This window comes from Heliangelus exortis, chromosome 1 (genome assembly GCF_036169615.1).
Source record: "Heliangelus exortis chromosome 1, bHelExo1.hap1, whole genome shotgun sequence".
NCBI lineage: Eukaryota > Metazoa > Chordata > Aves > Apodiformes > Trochilidae > Heliangelus > Heliangelus exortis.
In genome coordinates, this window is record NC_092422.1 from 148,982,959 (window position 1) to 149,000,713 (window position 17,755).

A 17,755-nucleotide genomic window follows, 5' to 3' on the forward strand; every position below is an offset into this window, starting at 1 on the left:
TTTCCAGCCTCCCGATTGGTCGCCGCCGGACGCCGGCTGCGTTCTGATTGGTCCCCCGCCACGTGTGGTTCATGTTGCTGGGCGCGGGCGGGCAGAGGCGCGGCGGCGCTGGGGCCGCTATGGGCGGGGTCTGGGTGGAGCGGGGTTGGGCCGGGGCGGGCAGGGAGGGTGGGATTGGTCCTCCGGAGGTGTCGGTTCTGGGCCCCCGGTTGTCTTTCCCGGGTCGGCCTTTATCCTCACGGCTGCAGCAGAAACAGCGGGGGCGGGCGTTCTGACCGTGCCTGCCGTCGGTAACGGGGCGGGGCGCGGCGCATCGGTCCGTTGCCATCGGTCCGGTTGCTGGGAAAGAATTTCCCCAGGCGGGTGCCCTAGGCTCTGTCAGGATGGTGGGGTGGCTGCAGCAGGCCTGGCTGGGGGTGGATCTGGCCCTCTCAGAGATGTTTTCGTTTGGTGTCGTTGCCTGCTGCAACATCGGAGTTACTCGGGGGGAAAAAAAAAAGTGGGGGTGGTGTGAAGAAGTCTGGCATTGAGTGACATCGGAGGGAGCGGAGGAGTCTCGGTGCTTCGTGAAGCCGAGCCTATGGAAAAGAATAGTAAAATCACTGCAGGGAAGGGTGCAGGAGGTGGGAGGCTTGTCCTTCGGGTCACACAGGCAGTGGCTGAGGTTTTAGTCAGTACTTTCAGATAGCATCCCTCAGCAAAGAAAATTTTCCAAAGTCATCGATTTCCTATGGAAAAACAAGCTGGGATGCCCTTGTCACATGTCACCCTGAACTTGTGTTTCTTCTCTGTCCACTGCATAGGCTGTCAGACTTCTTCACTTCTCTGTTTATTTAGTGTAGGTCAATGTTGCATTGCAGCTTTTGATGGAGACAGCTGGAGCCTGTAGCAAGCCACATGCCAGAGTGAGCCCCGGTCCCCTGACACACCTGGAAGAGGTAGAACCCCGCGTGGCAAAGCGGCGCTTGTCACAGGCACGCCACCGGGCCACCCTGACCAGACTCTTCAGTGACTTGAGGGAAGCTGTTTTATCCCAATCAGACAAGTCAGCCTCAAAGGTGCGGAGCAGTGGCTGTTTCCCTGCGTGTGGGTCTGTTTAAATGTAACCAGGTTTGTCAGGATGCCCACTGCATCTTTATGGGTGCCGGCGTGTGTGTAATTTCACTGCATGCAGCTTTCTTGGAACTCGTTTACTTTAAAACTGCCCGGTCAGCCTAAGCAAATTCTTTGCCTTTTAGTCTGGGTCATGGGTTTATCATGTGTCTTATCTGCGCTTTTCTTGTGGTTGGTTGGGTTTTTTGGGGTTTTTTTTTTCAGTTTCTTTATAGCTTTGTGGCTTCTTCTGGTGTTTTGGAAACAAACCAAGGGATCCCATGATGAAGTTATCTTGAGTTCAGAGAAAATTTGCTATGAAGTCAGAGTTTAGGGACAGGTATAGGGGAGGGAGTAGTTCATTCAGCCTGATGAGATGCACTCTTGTCTTCAAGACATTGGAAAAACAAGTCAGGAAAAACCCAGCCACTGGTACTGTTCATTTGGCTTTACTAAACTAAGAAACTGTTTCATCAAAACAGAATTCTTTATAAAGATGAGGTTGACCCACAATGTTACTGAAAGGATGGATATTACCATGCTTAAGGGAGAGGAATAAATACCAGTTCTTTTATCCTCAGCTGTGCCACAGGTTAGTTTAGTTAGATTGAGTTCAGTTTTCCAGTTTGAAAAAATGGAGCAGGTATTGGCTGTTTAGGACAGGAGTTTTTCCTTGTAAAGGGCTTTGAGGCTCTGAACATGCAAAATACTGCTATCTGGGGCTTATGCCTGCAGAGCCCCTTACCTCCTACCCAGTTTGAGTAAGAGGTTTTTTTCCCCCTTCTGAACAAAATGAAGTTAAGCTGAAGTCACCATGACTTAGTCTTGGGAAAACAAGACTAAACAGCTACTTGTTTTGTCTAGTCGAAGGTAACTATCTTCACATACCCATTCTTAAAATTGCTTTTTCATAGTATCATGTGCCCTGTGTGTGACCTTTGGGGGCCAAGGATGTTCAGTACCATCAAGAGCCTAAATATATGCCTTGGCTTTTAGTGATAGTGCTCTATGTCTGGCTAAAATACCCAGTGTGAAAGCTCTTCAAGGTAGACCTCTTAGTCTAATGTGACCATGGATGGTCTCACCGACCACATAAATCTTTAACTGTTTTTGAGGTGTGTATGTTTAAATGCATTGGCCATGTTCTGAGTTATGCCTGCTGTAAATTGTGAAGAAATGATGTGCAGCACTGAAGTTATTCCAGTTTACATCAGTGTAGCTGAGAGCAGAACATGACAAAGGCTTCTTCTAGCAAAATTCTCATGGGAAGTGATTAGCAAAGTCTTGTGCCTGAAGTTGGTAGGCATCCAACAAGGCTTCACAGCAACATATTCTGTATATGCTCCAAAAAAGGCAACGATCCAAACAAGACCAGTTGTTGAGGAAAGAAGAACAGAGTTAAGTAGCAAATATGCATATGACTGTGCTGTGTGTATGTATTGCATAATGTATACCCAAATATTAATATTCTATATATGCTTGTTCTGGTATTAATAGTTCTTCCTCCTTTTCATATAGATAAGGGTAGCAGGTGAAACAACGTAATTGTTTTTGCAGGGACATCAAGTTTAATGCAGATCAAAATGAAGAAAAAGTGAAGAAAACAACCATGGCACATCAAAATATGAATCTGGTCAGGGCAGAGAGCAACCAGTTCTAATTTCTTCTTGTGTTTAGTATCAGGTTTTGCGTAAGGCTAAGAAATCTATCCAGAAGCTGGAGCAAACCTTGGGTTCTTTGCTGGAGATGAAAGGTAACTATATGCAAGTACTTGCCTTGGACAGAATGCCTGGACTTGTTTTTTGTATTTATCTGTTGAATAGAGACAGGTACGTGGCTGAGCCCATTAAAGCATCAGAGCCAACTGTGGCTTTAGTTCCAGCAGTAAGCAAGGGATGGTCAAGAGTCTCTTGACCGCTAAGTGCTGCACCTCAGAAATCCCTCTCTGACTCAGTCACTCCTGCCCAGCCTCTCCCCAGCCAGGTGAAGGAAAGGAACAAATAATTCCTGCTGTCCCATGGCAGGCAGCTGTTCAAGCAGGGTGTCCTTGTCACCCTGCTGCCTCTTCACCCCCAGCGGGCGTGGGGCTGGCACGAGTCCCCTGCCTGTGCTACTGGGCTCCCACTGTGCTCCTCCTGGACACAGCCACGTGGCACAGGAGCATCCACAGCCATCACGGGCACCCAGCACTGCCAGCCAAGCACAGCCCAGAGCTTCAGCTTCAGAACAGCAGGCTCTGGCTGTGGGGTAAAGGAGAAGGAAAGAAGCTGCTGGGGGTTTCCTAGCATAGGAGATGGAAGACTAGTTGAGAATTCGCTCTGATAGAAACATGTTGGCAGCTCAGGCAGGTCCCACTGGGGCTGCATGCCCTTGTCAGTGTGACTTCTAGGTGCTGATCCTGGCCAGGGTCTCCACTGGCAGCAAGTAGGACTGGGGGATGACAGGGCAGAGACTTTGGACTTAGTTGTATATCCCTTCAAGTGCCCAAATTACTGTCATCTAGAAAAAAAGTTGCTTTTCATGCAACTCGCACCTCCTATAATTTGCATTAAAACTTCCAGAAGTTCTCAAAATTGAGCAGTCTCCTCTGAACCAATAAAAGTCATTCACAGGTAGAAGGAACAGTTTGGTAGAGCAAAATCAAAGGCATAACAAGCAGCGAGGCTAGATGAGGAAAATTTGAAGGTAAACTTCCCCTTGTATTCAATTTTTTTACTTCATATTTGCTTCATATTTCATATTTTCCATTCATACTGCTTGTGAAGCACAGGTTGCTTGTCAGGAGGGTTTACTTGCAATTTGGTCATTATATGGCAGTCAGAAAATACTGTATTGACTGGTGCTTGCCTGCACTTTGATTTCCTGTTTTTCACCATCAGTTCTTTCAGAACAGTGTTAGGAAAAAAACATTGGTTCTGAGTTTGTCAATGATAATAAACTCTTACTATATTGCTCATTATATTGTAAGAGAGACAGAGGTGTCTCTTTTCACATCACCTAATACAAAGCTATGGGTCTTGAAGGACCAGTTGTTGAAATCTCTCAGTTTGATTGTGGCTGAGGGTGAGGGAGAAACCGAAAGCACCACTGATTGGTGACAGTAACCTTTCTGCTGACAGCAGACTCCTTCAGTCTGGAGGATGGGAACCCATCCAGCTTGGAGGAAGTCAGAGAGGAATATGTCAAGAAGTACTTCAGCAATCAAAGGTAAGGGATTCTACCAGTCACGGAAAGCTGATAATGATTTCCCCTTGCTTCTGTCCTAGATTTTTTGTCATTGTTACTGAATTTCCAAGCAGAGGTCTTTCATCATGAAAAGATGAGATTTCCCCTGGGCGCCTGTAATCCCATACGGCACACTAACACTCTAGATATGTTGCTGGTCTAATATCCAGTCAGCACATGTGTTTCCTTTCCCTTCTGTGTAGCTTATCTCCACCAAGGACTTCTCATTTGCCTGGAAAGCAAAAGGAGGAGAAGGGGAGCTTGGGAAGGGTGACCCTAGACTCTGGAGTGACCATGACAAGGGCCTTATTAATCCAGTTCAGGTGCTGTTCATGTGACTTTTTTCCGTGTCCTTTTCAGCACTGCATCAGGCTCAGAAGCTGTGAGTGAGAGTGACTCTACCAACTGGTATTTGAGTCAAAAATGTGAAAATCAAACAATGGTCAAGGATGAGAAGCCCGAATTTATCCAGTCTCCAGACACTCCATCCCCGGATCTGGTGGAATTTGAACGGTAGGTGCACCCCATGTTGTCTTTGTTTTTTTAATTTGTTTGCATCAACACCATGCATCCTGTTGCTGCTGTTCGTGCAGCCCTGCTGGAGTCTGCATCTGCTTTGCAGAAACCTTATGCCAGCAACTTTGGCTCTGCTGGTGATGGAGGGAGCTGAGCACCTCCCATGTCCTTTGCCCGTGACCTGCATGTTGAATGGACTTCCAGCATCATAACAGCCCCCACCACTCCAAGCTTTGGAATCCTTGAGGATTTTCCACCCATCCTCAAGCAAAAGCAAGAACTTTTTCAGCTGCATCAGTCCCTGCATGGCCATACATGACCACAGTCCAGACAGCTCACAGAGTAAGATGCAGCACACCTAGCAACAGCTGGGGTGTAACAGGCAAGCTTGGGTGAAGCAGGAGGTTATTCATCTAGAATGATTTACACAGCAGCATGAGGTGTCCCTGTGTGTTTGTGGTATTGCTACCACTATCAAGTTGTACCCTTGCAATGGAAATAGATTTTAGGAATGTAGGAATTGTTGCACCAGTTGCAATTCTCAAGAGTCTGGCTGTACATGTTCTGGGAACGTGCAGGAGCCAAAGGCAGTCAAATAGTTTTTCCCCACAATGACTTCATGCTCCACTGACATTGCTTTTAGGAGTTTGAGCACTGTTCCCCTTCCAGAAAGAGACCCTTAGCTGCTGGCATCTTTGAGTACTTTTTTTTCCTGGGATCAGAGCAGGGTAAGGCTGGATGAGACAAAGGAAGATGATTCAGTGCTCAGCCTGGAGGCTGAGGAATGGCAGTGGTCTGGAAGACTCTTCTAAGTGTGCACACTACAGGGAGAGCAGGAGAACTTAAATACTTAAATGACAGGTGTGAGTCTGTAAATCACTTTAGGATCAGCTTCTAAGTGCCTGATGCAGGACCTAAAAATCACAGACCACTGTTCTCATGTCGGTGGTCTGTGCATTTTAATCTCGGGTCCTAATGGTGAAATTGCTGGTTTTTTTCCCCAAGTTACCAATATCTTAAGACGGAGCATGTTATTCCTCATGCTGTTCCCCTTGCTTTCAGACAGCACCAGGAGGTACTTAGAGGTCATGAGTGCTTTTCCAAAAGGATGAGTAATCGTTTAATTGAGATTTGAGAAACAGGTGGATGTCTAATCTGTCCTGTACCATGAAGAAGAGGCAATTTTACCCTATTTCAGAATTAAGAATATGCAGTGCAGGAGAATCCACAGCATCACGGCCATAAACAAAAAAATTCACAGTCCCTTCTCATTTGCTTTGAACTGGTGTTTTTTTATAAAATTCCCTTGGATTACTGAGTTTTTCATCACAATGAGACAGCAGCTGAGCCAGCAGATGGCACCAGCCTCCTGCAATTGTTCTGCCTTTGCTCTTGTAAGAACCAGAGGTGGCTGTAGCAAAGCATCATTTACGAGACCTTGAAATGTGCTGAATCAAGATTTTTCAAGGGGAAGCTCTGTTTCAGCAAAGGCTGCACGACAGAGCCATAGACACCTGACTTTCCCTTCTTCTCTGACAAGGTAGACCAGGGCCTATCCTGTGTGGGCTCTGGCACTTATCCCACAGTTTTATGTCAGACTGCAGTTGGTTCATAGCTAATTCTTCTCCAAAAAAGGATATTTTATAACAGGCATAAAACAATAGGGACTCTTCAGCAAAGAAAATAACAGCCTCTTAGTGATTGTCTGATCCCATTATTTATGCAGCATCAGAAATGCTTTGAGCTTCAATTGACTGTTTCTTTTTTTTTTTTTTTTTTTTTTTTTTAAATGTCCAGCATTAGAAGCTATTATGGTAGGGCCACACAAGTTTGGGTTTTTTTGTCCTATGCAAAATGCAGTTGTGTCCTTCCAGCTGGGGAGGAAATGGTTGAGCTATGGTTCAAACTTAATTTCTAATGGTGATTCATATTCTGCTGTTTGAGAAGCTCCAGATCTTTTGTTTGAAGCTAGATATCCAGGCTCCTTGGTGAGCACAGTACCTTATGAGAGCACTTATTTCCATTCCAGTATTTTGTCTCTAGCAATGGTGGAAAATACTTTAAGAGTATGGAAACTGGAGTTTAAACATGTTTATGCACATGTGCACAATTGTCTTAAGATTTTCAGTATTGCTTTGCAGTAACAAATATAAAATAAAACTTAAAAAAACCCACAAAAAAACCAAAAAACCCTTAATTCTTATGAGTTACTTTTCCAAGCAATATTGTTCAGTTAATCAGGAAATTGCTCATTTGGGACATCTTCCAAAGAAACATTTTGAGCCCAAACTTAGTAACAATGGCTGCTGTTGATAGAGCTTTGGTTTGCACTCCTTTGGTCTTATTATTTTCATCTGAGAAACTCTAAGCTCTTAAGAAATGTAAAATAATCTTCAGTGCTGCTGTCCAAAATAGACATTATTATACCTGGCTCACTGTGCCACACAATGGTAACAGAAGAAGGAGGTTGGTTCTGAGATTTACTCACTGTGTTGGAATTACAACACCTATGTTCAGTTACCAGTTTCACCACAGGCTGCATAGAAGTCATCCCTTGGGATGCATTTCCTCTGATGTAAAATGGAGGAAATTGAGGTCCCGTGCTTATTTAAGTCAGCATCCAAGACCTGAAGTCGTCTCTTTCCATCTGCATGTATAGTACATTATATGGCAGGATGTGACCTCACCCAGGGCTTTTAAGTGTAGTGTGATGACAGCAGGGAGTGTAAGAAGTGACTTGCAGTGTAAAAGGCTCAGGATACAAAGGCAAGTAACTCAAAATTTATTAAATGCCAGAATGAGGTTTGCCTCTGCTACAAGTGGAGCCTGCAGTGCCTGAAACTTCTGTTGTGAGGCAGTCCTGCTGAGGCTGTGGCTGGAGCCTGCCTTGCACAGTTGAAATCTTGGCAGAGCAGAGCTGCTAAAATCTTCAAACAGCATTGGGCAACCTTCAATAATTGTTTGAAGTCTTTGAGTGGGGTGTCAATGAAGTAGTTATGAATCAGAGCTACTCCCCAGTCTCCTGCTGATTTACAGTAGGTGGCTGCCTCGTCTTAAGAGGTGCTCCCTTTCCTTTCATTACAGATACCTGTATTTTTATAAGCACACAGTCGACCTGCTGATAGAGCATGGAATTGTTTGCACTGGGGAGGTGCCTCTTCCTGAGGTCTCCACAGCTATTTCCAACCTCTGGCAAGAGCTTTCTGAAGAAAGGAGGGACAGCATCTTGCAGTACTGTAGCCAGAGAGATTTCCTCATGGAGCCTAAGGATGCTTGCCAAGAGCCTGCATGCCCTGAAGGTAGTGTGAGGGACAGCCGAGGTAACAGTGAGGAAGCCAGCGGTTCCTCAGTCTCCACACCAGAGGAAGTAAGTGCTCAGTAACACTCATCAGCAGCCTCTGAAACTCCAAGCCTTCAGTTGCTAATGGGCTCCGAAGCCTTAATTGGAAACATAGAGTAGTTGTAATTAAGCTTTTCCCAAGACCACTTGAATGCCTAAGTGGAGACAATAAGCAGTCCTTGAGTAAATGTCTGCACCATATTCTCTCTTGGTAAGATACTTAGCAAGCTATAGGAGTGTGGTGGTAGTAATGCTGCTGGTGTCCACTGACCCGTAGAGTTTCTGTGGTAAGTAACAATTAAATTTGCTTTAACTTCCTCCAAGGGGAGGGAGCAGGAATGAGAATTATAGTTACTGTGCTCTGCAAACTCTCCCAAGGAGCTAAATCCAGGAAGAATACCCACTTTGCCAAGCCCTGCTGTGTTTTGGGCCAGGTGTTATTTTTTTGTTTTTTCATCAAAGCACTTGATAGAAAGGAGAAAGTATTTGTAGTTCAGGGCTAATGACTACAGAGCCAAAAAGTCAGTCACTGGTCGACCAGGACATTTTTTATAAAGAGGTGAAGTAACAGCCAACTATTTGTAAAATGTTCCTGGAGCACTGCTTACCTAAGGAACTAGGTTCTCAAAGACACGTGTGTAATTTTATTAACTGCAAGGGAGGGACAGATGTCCACCTTTAGTATATAAGTGAATTGCTTTAGCATATCAGTAAAATTAAAACAAGTTCTAGATGAGTTACAGGACACAACTCACATTACTGACATCCTTAGGAAGTGCCATAGGGATGCTGCATGTACAGAACTTTCTGGCACACAAAATATATGAACTGCATTATGGCAGGGTGAACTAATGAGCATCTAAACTCCTTTGAAAACCAGGACACACACACTGGAATCAGATTTGGGGAGAGTGACTGGTACAGCTGAGATCTCAAGCCATAAGCAGCAGCCCATAGTCAAGTCTCTAAAGCTCTGATACAATTCATGGGTTTTTCTCACTGTTTTTTTTTGAGAGTTGTAATATTAAGTCTAATTCCTAGAGGCTGAAGCACAGGCCTAAGGGAGTGGACTAAACCTGTGTTCCTAGTCACAAAATGTAGCTGTTCCTTATTATTCCTGTCTTCCCAAAACCTTCTTGATTTACTCTAGCTGTTAACACCTGTTAAATGCAAAGAAACTTAAAAGACTTTGCTATTAAAACGTATGCCCTGGGTAAAAAGTTTAGGTGCCTGGATATGTTGACATCTGAAGTGTTTTCTCTGATAGGTAATGCTTGAAGATGCGTTTGATGTTGCTGCTGGTTTCCTTGGCAGAAGTGAGACTCAGAGAATGTCTAGCCAGAGGTAAATTACAAACTCACTCCTTTTGCTAGGCAGAGAAGTTAATAGCCCCTCGTCAGTATTCCACAAGTTTGCAGGGGAGTAAGGCCATAGTTTAGCTTCCTTTTTTTGTGCCTGATTTTTAGTAAGTTGTTAGAATAGCAGCCTCCAGCAATTGTACTCAGAATAATACAGTATTTTAAGGTGCAAAAATGAAATTATTCGTAGGTATTTACAGCAGAATCAGCAAAAATCATGGAGTAAGAGCACCTCATCATTTTAGGATAATTTGGATCCTTCTGATTTTCTTCACCACTCTGAACAGCTTGCCATCTTTTCAAATTACAATATTTGCAGTGATTTCCTTTCTCTTACCAAGACTATGAGGACCATGATGCCCTGGATATTAAGTCAGCTAATCATAAACTGTACTCTCACTTGATGAGACAAAATGATAATTTTTTAACATTGTCTCCCTTACCTTTTTCAAGTCCACTCATTCCATCACAAGGCAGTGATCAAGCTGAAGTCTGTTTGACCTGAAGAGCAACATCAAAGAAACACAAGACCTATTAAATAATAACATCTGTTTCCTCTGCAGGTCAGATAAGTTACCTAAAAGAGAACGTCAGATACAAAGCTGGCACTGCCTTTGATTTTTCCTAGTAGACCAAAGAAAGAAAAGGGTTGCTTTCCTCAGGAGGAGAATCACATTATGACTCATCTTTTATGCATTCTTCCTACTTAGTCTTCATTAGAATTGTTTCTCTTTGCAAATAGAGTCTTTAGTCTGCTCTTTTTAAATCCTGCTTACTACTCATTTGTCTTTATTTAGAGAGTTTTTTAGTGTGAATCTCTTCCTCTCTTTTATCTCCATTCCCCCTTGCACTTCCCGAACCAAATGAATGGAAATGAAGCTGTTTTAGTTGTTGATCAGAATATACTTAAATTCATAATAAAGCTTAACAAATACATGTCCATTAAATAACATTTATTAGCTCACAGTTGCTGCTTGCATCAAAAAGAAGATTAAATATTCGTTAATACTGCCATGTATTGCCATCATCTTTGCAATCTGTTTTAAGTCCCAAATTAGATTAGTATTTCAGTAATCAGCATTTATCCTGTTCCCTTCCTGCCCTATCACTCTGTGCCTTTTAACTGCGGACAGAGGTGTGATTTTACTTTGTAAAATCCCAGTAGAAAAATAGAGGTGAGGTCCAGAATGAGTATTTTGGATTTTAGACAAAGTTACCTGCTACCTGAGTACAAACCTGCCATTGATAGCTAGTTTGGCATTTCATGACCACACGTTAATGCATTCACTCAAAAACTTTACAAAATAGGTCAAAGCTGCTCTTCTGAACAATTCTACAAAACACGCTACCAAACAAACCATTTTTGCTCTTGCTCTTTTATATAATGGATATATACTTTTTGCCAAAACAGTGTTACTATAGCTGTGGATACCAAGCAGTGTTACTATAGTGGATCTCTGTTGTGATACTGATTTCTTGTATTGCTGTTCTCTGTTCTTTCATAGCTCCCTTGCATTGGTTAGACAGTATCTTGTCAGCATATTCACCACTACCACCACCCCATCTTCCTTGGCTATTTCCTTTAATATCAGAATAATCTTGAAAACAGTTTGCCTCTTTTTAATTTATAAGTAAAATGTGGAGGAGAAAAGGTAAGTAGGAGGAGAAATGTGGGAACAGGAAATTAATTATAGTATCTGATTCCATTTTCAGTTCTCTATTTGCAGACTCCACTTCTGAGAATCCCGAGGATCACCACAGACTCTACCTGCAGATCACTGACTTCCTGAAAAGCCTCTTCTTTGCTAATACACAGTTTTGCAAGGTAAGGTTTGCCAAAGGATTCCTTACAGAAGGAGCAATGTGTTTCTGTTATAGTCAGAAAGGGACTTCTGCTTTCTGTATTTCTGATCATATTGTCCAAAATCATTAAAAATTAGAACTTGGCCATTCATCACTTCAGATCTGTCATTCCGAAAGGTCAGTAGGATTGCCTTTTTAAAAGGCAAAGTGTGAAGGGTTCTTATTGCTTAAAGTGTTACTCAAAATGGCAAACGGCATGAGGATGGGCTGTTGTTTTTTTTAATTTTTCGCATGAAACTTCCTTGTGGAAAAGCTTGAGTGATCTCATGGGAGCAGGCAAAGTTCACATTGCAGTTCTCCATTAAGCCCCAGCTGCTTCATTCCGAGCTCAGTAGGAGCACCTTCTGCTTGTCTGGGTGCCAGGTCCCCTGCCCTGAGCCCTCCCCTGGCAGTCCCTAGGGGTAGGTTGCTCGTTCTTATAAGAGCTCCTTAACAGCTGCTGAGCTGCCTCTTAACCTCAGGCTACTCTTGCTGGTTTACTGAGCCAGAAGTCATTTTGTTTCCAGTGCTGCTCTTGCCCTCCTGCCAAGGAGGTGGAACAGAGCTTCCACACAGGTAGAGGATGGATGGACCCCCCAAAAGGGGGATGTCCTCAGCAAGAGCATGCTTGTTTGGGATCAGAGTCAAATGCACCACCACGGTAGCCATGCCTTTTGCTGTTTGCTTTAGCCTGACTTCCACCTACTCTCAGTTACTTGAGCAGATGCCCCTTTGAAGGAAGTAGAGTGTTTGTGATGAGGGGTAACTGGGGCAGGGAACAAAGCAGAAACTAGTGTTGCACCACTATCTGAATCTATCACATAGTGACTGCTGCGTGCCATTTGGTCCCCCCCATTGCAGGGAGACAGGAGCACTGGAGGGGGTGCAGAGAATGGCATCAGGCACAGCAGAAGGCATTAAAAAGCTGCTAGACTAGGACCCTTCTGCAGAAAAGACTCAGGGGTGCCTTGAGAGAATTTTGCTCCTAAATGGTACACAGAGGGATTATCCATTGTGTCTAATGCCAGAAAAAAATAGAAAGCATTCAATTAAATGAAAAATAACATAATAAAAAATACTTACATGTGCAGATTAACAGATTTAACTCCGGGGGTATCAATCCATTAGCAGTTACTAAATCTGAAGATCCAGATACAATTCATAGCTCAAAATGTACTCACAGCACAGTTGTGGGAGCATATATTGTGAAACACCTGCACAATTCTTGTACTTTTTATCTAAACATCCACTCCTGGCTGTTGTCAGAGACCAGGCACAGATCTGCACAGGCTGTGCTCTGTGTAAAAGCAGAGCTCTTCCTGTGTTTATATAAATGACCACGCCTAGAAAAGTAAGAAGAGTTTTAGGCAAGATGCAGTATTTTCCAGTTTTAAATTTCTTTTATGAATGTCATGCCTGGCAGCATTAGCTGGTTCCACACAGTCCTTCTGCTTGGAGTGTGTTGTTACATGTCAGCCCAAGTCTATCTCCCAGTTTCTAGATGAGGTGGTCTGAGAAGAAGTAGTGCCTCTTTCAAGCATTAAAGAGGGACATTTAAATAATACTAGGAGGATAAGAATGATAGGAAAGATGGACAGCAAAAGAAGTGAAGTGCTTACTCCATCCTCCATATTGCCAGTTGACTGAGCTCTGTGGGTCCCAAAGGAAGGCCCATGTTTCTTTTATGCAGGAACTTTGAGTTCTCTGTGATAAGACAATAAAAAGGGAGTTTGAGCACAAGTCACTCAGGCTAGAAAGTACTGATGATGTGAAGATCACAATCTGTCTGGGTTTAGATAACTGCAGTACAGCACATCTATAAGGTCCTGCCAAGAGGCCAAGAGTCAAAAAAAAAAGACTGACAGATTTTTTTTTGTTTTTGACAGCAGAAATTCAGCTCCATTCAAAGCAAACAGATAGAGGTAGTTATGGAAGTGGTTGCAGAACAGGGATAGGAGCTGTTACAGCTATCCTGAAACACACCAACTCAGGCAGCAGCAGAGTGCTCAGTGTAGGCTCCATACCTTAGTCCAGAAATTGGGCTACTCAGACAGGGAAAGGAGAAACCCTTCCTCTGCACTTTGTGGGTGTGCCTGGACTCCTGCCAGTCCTTCCCCTGTTGTGATGCCTGTGCTGGTGCATCACTAGCCCACAAGTTTGGGCAGTGCTGGCATAAATTATCCCAAGGATAAAGTGATGTCCTAGTGCACTGTGCACATCCCTTGTAGAAGATACAGAGGTGGGTGGCAGGTGCAGTACTAAGGTGAGGCATGTGATGATGCACCCGGCAGAAAAAGGAAAGGCAATCTATGGTCTCCTTTCCTTTTGTCTGCAGAGCTGATGGGGTGATGGGTTTTATTGTTGATCCCTACATGCCAGTGTTACACCATTTCTGGTTAACTCCCCAGTTATTAAGTCCTATTGTCTGATTGGGTATGTTCACCATTTCGTAGTCACACATCCATGGAGTGCAGCTTCTTCTGAGCTGCTGCCCTCACCCTCAAGGCTCCCAAGGGCATTCACCCCACTGGTATCAAATGCTTGAGAAAGACTCACAAAAGAAGAGGGAGGAAGTAATTTGGACAAGCAGAGAGGGGGCCACTCGTAATAGGAGAGTGACCCCAAAAATGAGAATAGGAATGTGCTTCCATGGTACACGGTAGAGAAGTATTTCTGAGCATGAGATTAGTTAAGCAGTCTTGACATTTTTCAAGAGCTGTTGTCTTAACGACACGTCAGAAGAGCTTCAGCAAAGGCAGTAAAGAATTAATTTAGATTGACATCTAGAGGTTTTACAGTATCTAAATGAAAGTCAATGGGGCTTTTCTCTCAATAGCACTGAGCACCTTTGCTTCTTCAAGGGCACACTTTTAAAGTTATGGATTTTAGATGAGTCACTTGGAAAGCAAATGGGATTTAGTGCTCCTTAAGCTATACATTTTTTTAAACAGTACCTATTTTTAAAAGCAGTCTCGCCCTAAAGAGTCTTGCATCAATGCAGAAGGTGGACTGGATGGACTGCAGCAACAAACACTTTCATCTCCTAGACTTTGATTTCTTGAGAGCCACTTATTCTGGAAGCTGGTGAAAAAGAAGACCATTTCCTTCTGTTGCTAAAAGAGCAGCAAAGCCTGAAGTCAGTAGTGGTTAAGGGCTCAAAGAAGCTCTCATATCCTCAGAGCCTGGTATGTGACCCACTAAGTACTACAGTCAGTAACAGCTGTCTAGATTATGTAAATAGACACAGGGGGGAGCCCTGTGAGTTTAGAAATCAGTTGAAAATTTGAGCCATTCTTCATCAGGCACCTTGGGCACTTGACAAGTGCTGGTTGCTGATTTAGGGAGGAAGGAGAGCTCATGGTGCATAAGCTGACACATGTCAGCACTTGACCAAGCAGCCAACCCACTGTCTATTTGAAACCCAATCAACTCCTGTGGTTTTTAATCCCGCTTGACTTGGTGGGGGGGCTTTCAGGAAGAAGATCTTCAGTTCGATTATGAGACTGTGATGCTGAGATGCACCGAGACCTTCGATGATGAAGATTTTTAAACAGTGTCTCTGCCAAAGTCTTGCCAAGCGTTGCCAGGCTCACCAGGCACGTGAAGAGACTGCACCTCTATCACTGAAGCACCTCTCTGGGCAGAGTGTGGAGGCACTGTGTTAAAGGCACCGTGTTAAAGGAGTTTGTTCCTGTTCACTTTCCGTTCTCTCATCAGCGCTTCTTGATACATCAGTTACATAATGTATGCCTTTAAAAGTTCCAGGTTTCAGATATTTATAAAATCTTAAGAAATACTCCTGTCTCGCTTCTTAATGCTTAACCTCACTTCCCAAGTAAACTGAGGGATGTGCAGCTGGGTGACCTTTCCTGGGATAAGTTGTGAAAGAGCTGCAAAGAGGACACACCAGGGAAAGTCTGCATGCAGATCCCAAAATGCAACCTGCAGAAATCACAGTGTCGTGGCAGCGATTACTTGTTCTGTGCAATTTTTTCAGCTTTAGCTGACAACGAGAGGAGGAATTCCTCACAGAGTGAGATGAGGCTCTTCCATCTCTTTACGATGACAACAGCAGTGGACACCCACTCCCAATTGCCCAGGGGGGTGTAGGCACAATAATACACTTCGAATTATTTACTTCTACTAAGTGTATAAAGCTGAGTGAGCAGCCCTGTGTTCTTCTGCCACATCTCATTGCTTGATGAGTAGTGCTGCTCAGATAGTCCCTTGAAATTAAAAATTCTGTGAACATGAATAAAACCCTTCACATCTCTTGAGCTATCACTGGGGGCTCTCTGCAGATTTGAACAAATTCTGTTCTGACAGTTATTATGCTGAGGTCATGCTAACAGCCATCACAAACAGAAAGGCTAAAAGTCTTGGTTTAACATCTAAATTAAAGCTGGCATGCCCAGGTATCCATCAGTCTTCAGCAGCCAGGCTGAATCAATGAGGACTGGGCTGTGGCCCAACACTCCCTTGGAATGTAGATAAGAGCATGGTACATGCAGCTGTGTTCAAATGAACACGTGTAGAGACTAGTACTGAAGTACCAGGGGAGAACAATCCCTCCAGAGAACCTTCTATCCCTGCAGCTGAGGCTGTGGTAGTGCTCCCAGGTGGATGTTTGCCAGGCTGGATGTTTGGAAAGGGGGGGGGGAGGGGAGGTGTCTCTAATTGCAGATCCTGATTGTGTTTAAGAGCCCCTCTCAGTTCTCTGGGGTGCAGCCCAGGCTTTCCCTGGCTATTCTAGTGTGCCTCGTGTACAGGGTGTCATTTCTTTGAGGCTATAAACAATCCTGACACTCCCTCCTCCTCCTCACCCTCACATTCCAAAATGCCAAGCATGTGCAGTCCTTGGGCAGTCTGGGGGCTGGGCCACGTGCTTATTGAAATGCATGTACAGACTCTGCAGGTGATCCAAGGTCAAATAATTTGTTCCTTTAGCTAGTTCCTTTAGAAACATCCATACGTATTTCAAATAAGTGTTTGCATTAACTGTTCTGCCTTTGTTTTCTTATCATAGTGTAGCTTGGGTGGGGGGAGGAAATAGTTTTCCTCAGTGTTGAGGCTTTGAGGCTACTCATTCTACAAACTTTTACGTGTAGAAATTTACAGACGTCACTCATCTCTAATACCATTTGCCACAAAACATTTGGTGAGTTGTGTTACATTAATGATTCTACCACGTCCATCTTAATTACTGCATCAGTTGGGGTCAAACTTGGCAAGATTGGCAAGGGCAGCCATGGGACTAAGTAATGTTCAAGAACAACCCACCTTTTTTTAGCCTTTCATCCTCACCTTTGAAGGACAGTACCGAACAGAAGTTAAACAGCAGAATATTTCATTTTCAAATTACTTTAAGCCTGCTGCCTACCAGAGGAGACAGCTTTGAATGGACTCCATATGCTGTGTAGATGCATTCCCTTGATCATCACATGTCAGAGCTTTTGATGCTTCACCAGGATAGTTTGAGGTCAAGACTGACCTGAACATCAGTGTGAAACCACAGGTGTGTCCAGGTAATGGGAAAATAATAACTCCTCCAGATGGCTGCAGGCTTTGGGGGAGGTGGAACAGCATTAAGGAGAAGATGAAGAGCACATTACTTTGGTTCTTCCTGTCACACGATCCTGGTTTATGAAGCCACAGGCCTGTGTGTGACAAGGGAAGGCACTTTCCTCTCCTGCAGAGCCAGCCCTAGACAGACAGTGGCTGTTCTGCCCTGTCACATGTGAGGTCTGTTCTGCCTTGGCAGGGAGGTGGCTCAGGGAATTGAGCTCTGCTGCTGCCTGTGTGTGGGTACCGCTTCACGCGGTGCTCGGTGGTTGGTCTGATGGAAACTTCTCATGAAAAAAATCTGGAAAATGCTGGCTAGCAGGCTACTGTGGCAAGGCCGTGACAAGGAACTGGAGGCAGAAAAGGCAGCAGGAAGGGAGGAGTTAGAAACGGGAAAGCATCAGTGGAGGTTTGGCTGCTGTGGGGGCTTGGGCAGACCAAGCTAAATGAGGCAAGGCAGGATTAGATGCACTTGATTACAGCTTGCTGCATCAGGGCAGCCCCTCATTGTACAACATAGAGAGCATAATGTAGAGCAAACCTACTCCACTGGTGACATTTTGTGAGAAAGCTATGAAAATGAGCCTCTGATGAGCTGTTCTAGAGCCAGTGCACCTTGGTACAAGCAAATATCCATACAGGTCTCCTTGCCCAGAAGAGTGGGAGCATCTGCCTGGACTTCCCAATTAGCTGTCTGCCTCTCTGCAGATCAGTGAGCAGGGTCACCCCACATCTGGTTGAAATCCCTAAGTCTTGCTGTGCTCAGGACACAACAGTAGAACAAAGGGTAATAGAGCTGACAAGTACCTTCTTGTTCTTC

The 17,755-nt window shown here is 44.2% G+C and overlaps 1 protein-coding gene across 4 annotated transcripts; it reads left to right on the forward strand.

The window, feature by feature from the left end:
- Window positions 1-174: 174 nt before the first annotated feature.
- Window positions 175-15,162, forward strand: STRA8 (stimulated by retinoic acid 8). Of its 4 annotated transcripts, none has more exons than XR_011723772.1 (10): window positions 175-290; window positions 861-1,058; window positions 2,770-2,845; window positions 4,212-4,299; window positions 4,678-4,830; window positions 7,918-8,200; window positions 9,441-9,517; window positions 11,245-11,356; window positions 14,344-14,558; window positions 14,849-14,935. XR_011723772.1 is itself a non-coding variant. In XM_071732930.1 (9 exons), exons 2-9 carry the CDS (start codon window positions 867-869, stop codon window positions 14,921-14,923), a joined length of 1,056 nt encoding a protein of 351 aa, XP_071589031.1. In that variant the 5' UTR covers window positions 175-290; window positions 861-866; the 3' UTR covers window positions 14,924-15,162. The 4 variants fall into 4 exon arrangements, 2 of the variants coding, with proteins under 2 accessions (XP_071589031.1, XP_071589032.1); XR_011723773.1 differs by having other exon boundaries at window positions 4,215-4,299; XM_071732930.1 differs by lacking the exon at window positions 14,344-14,558 and having other exon boundaries at window positions 14,849-15,162.
- The last annotated feature ends 2,593 nt before the right edge of the window (window positions 15,163-17,755 follow it).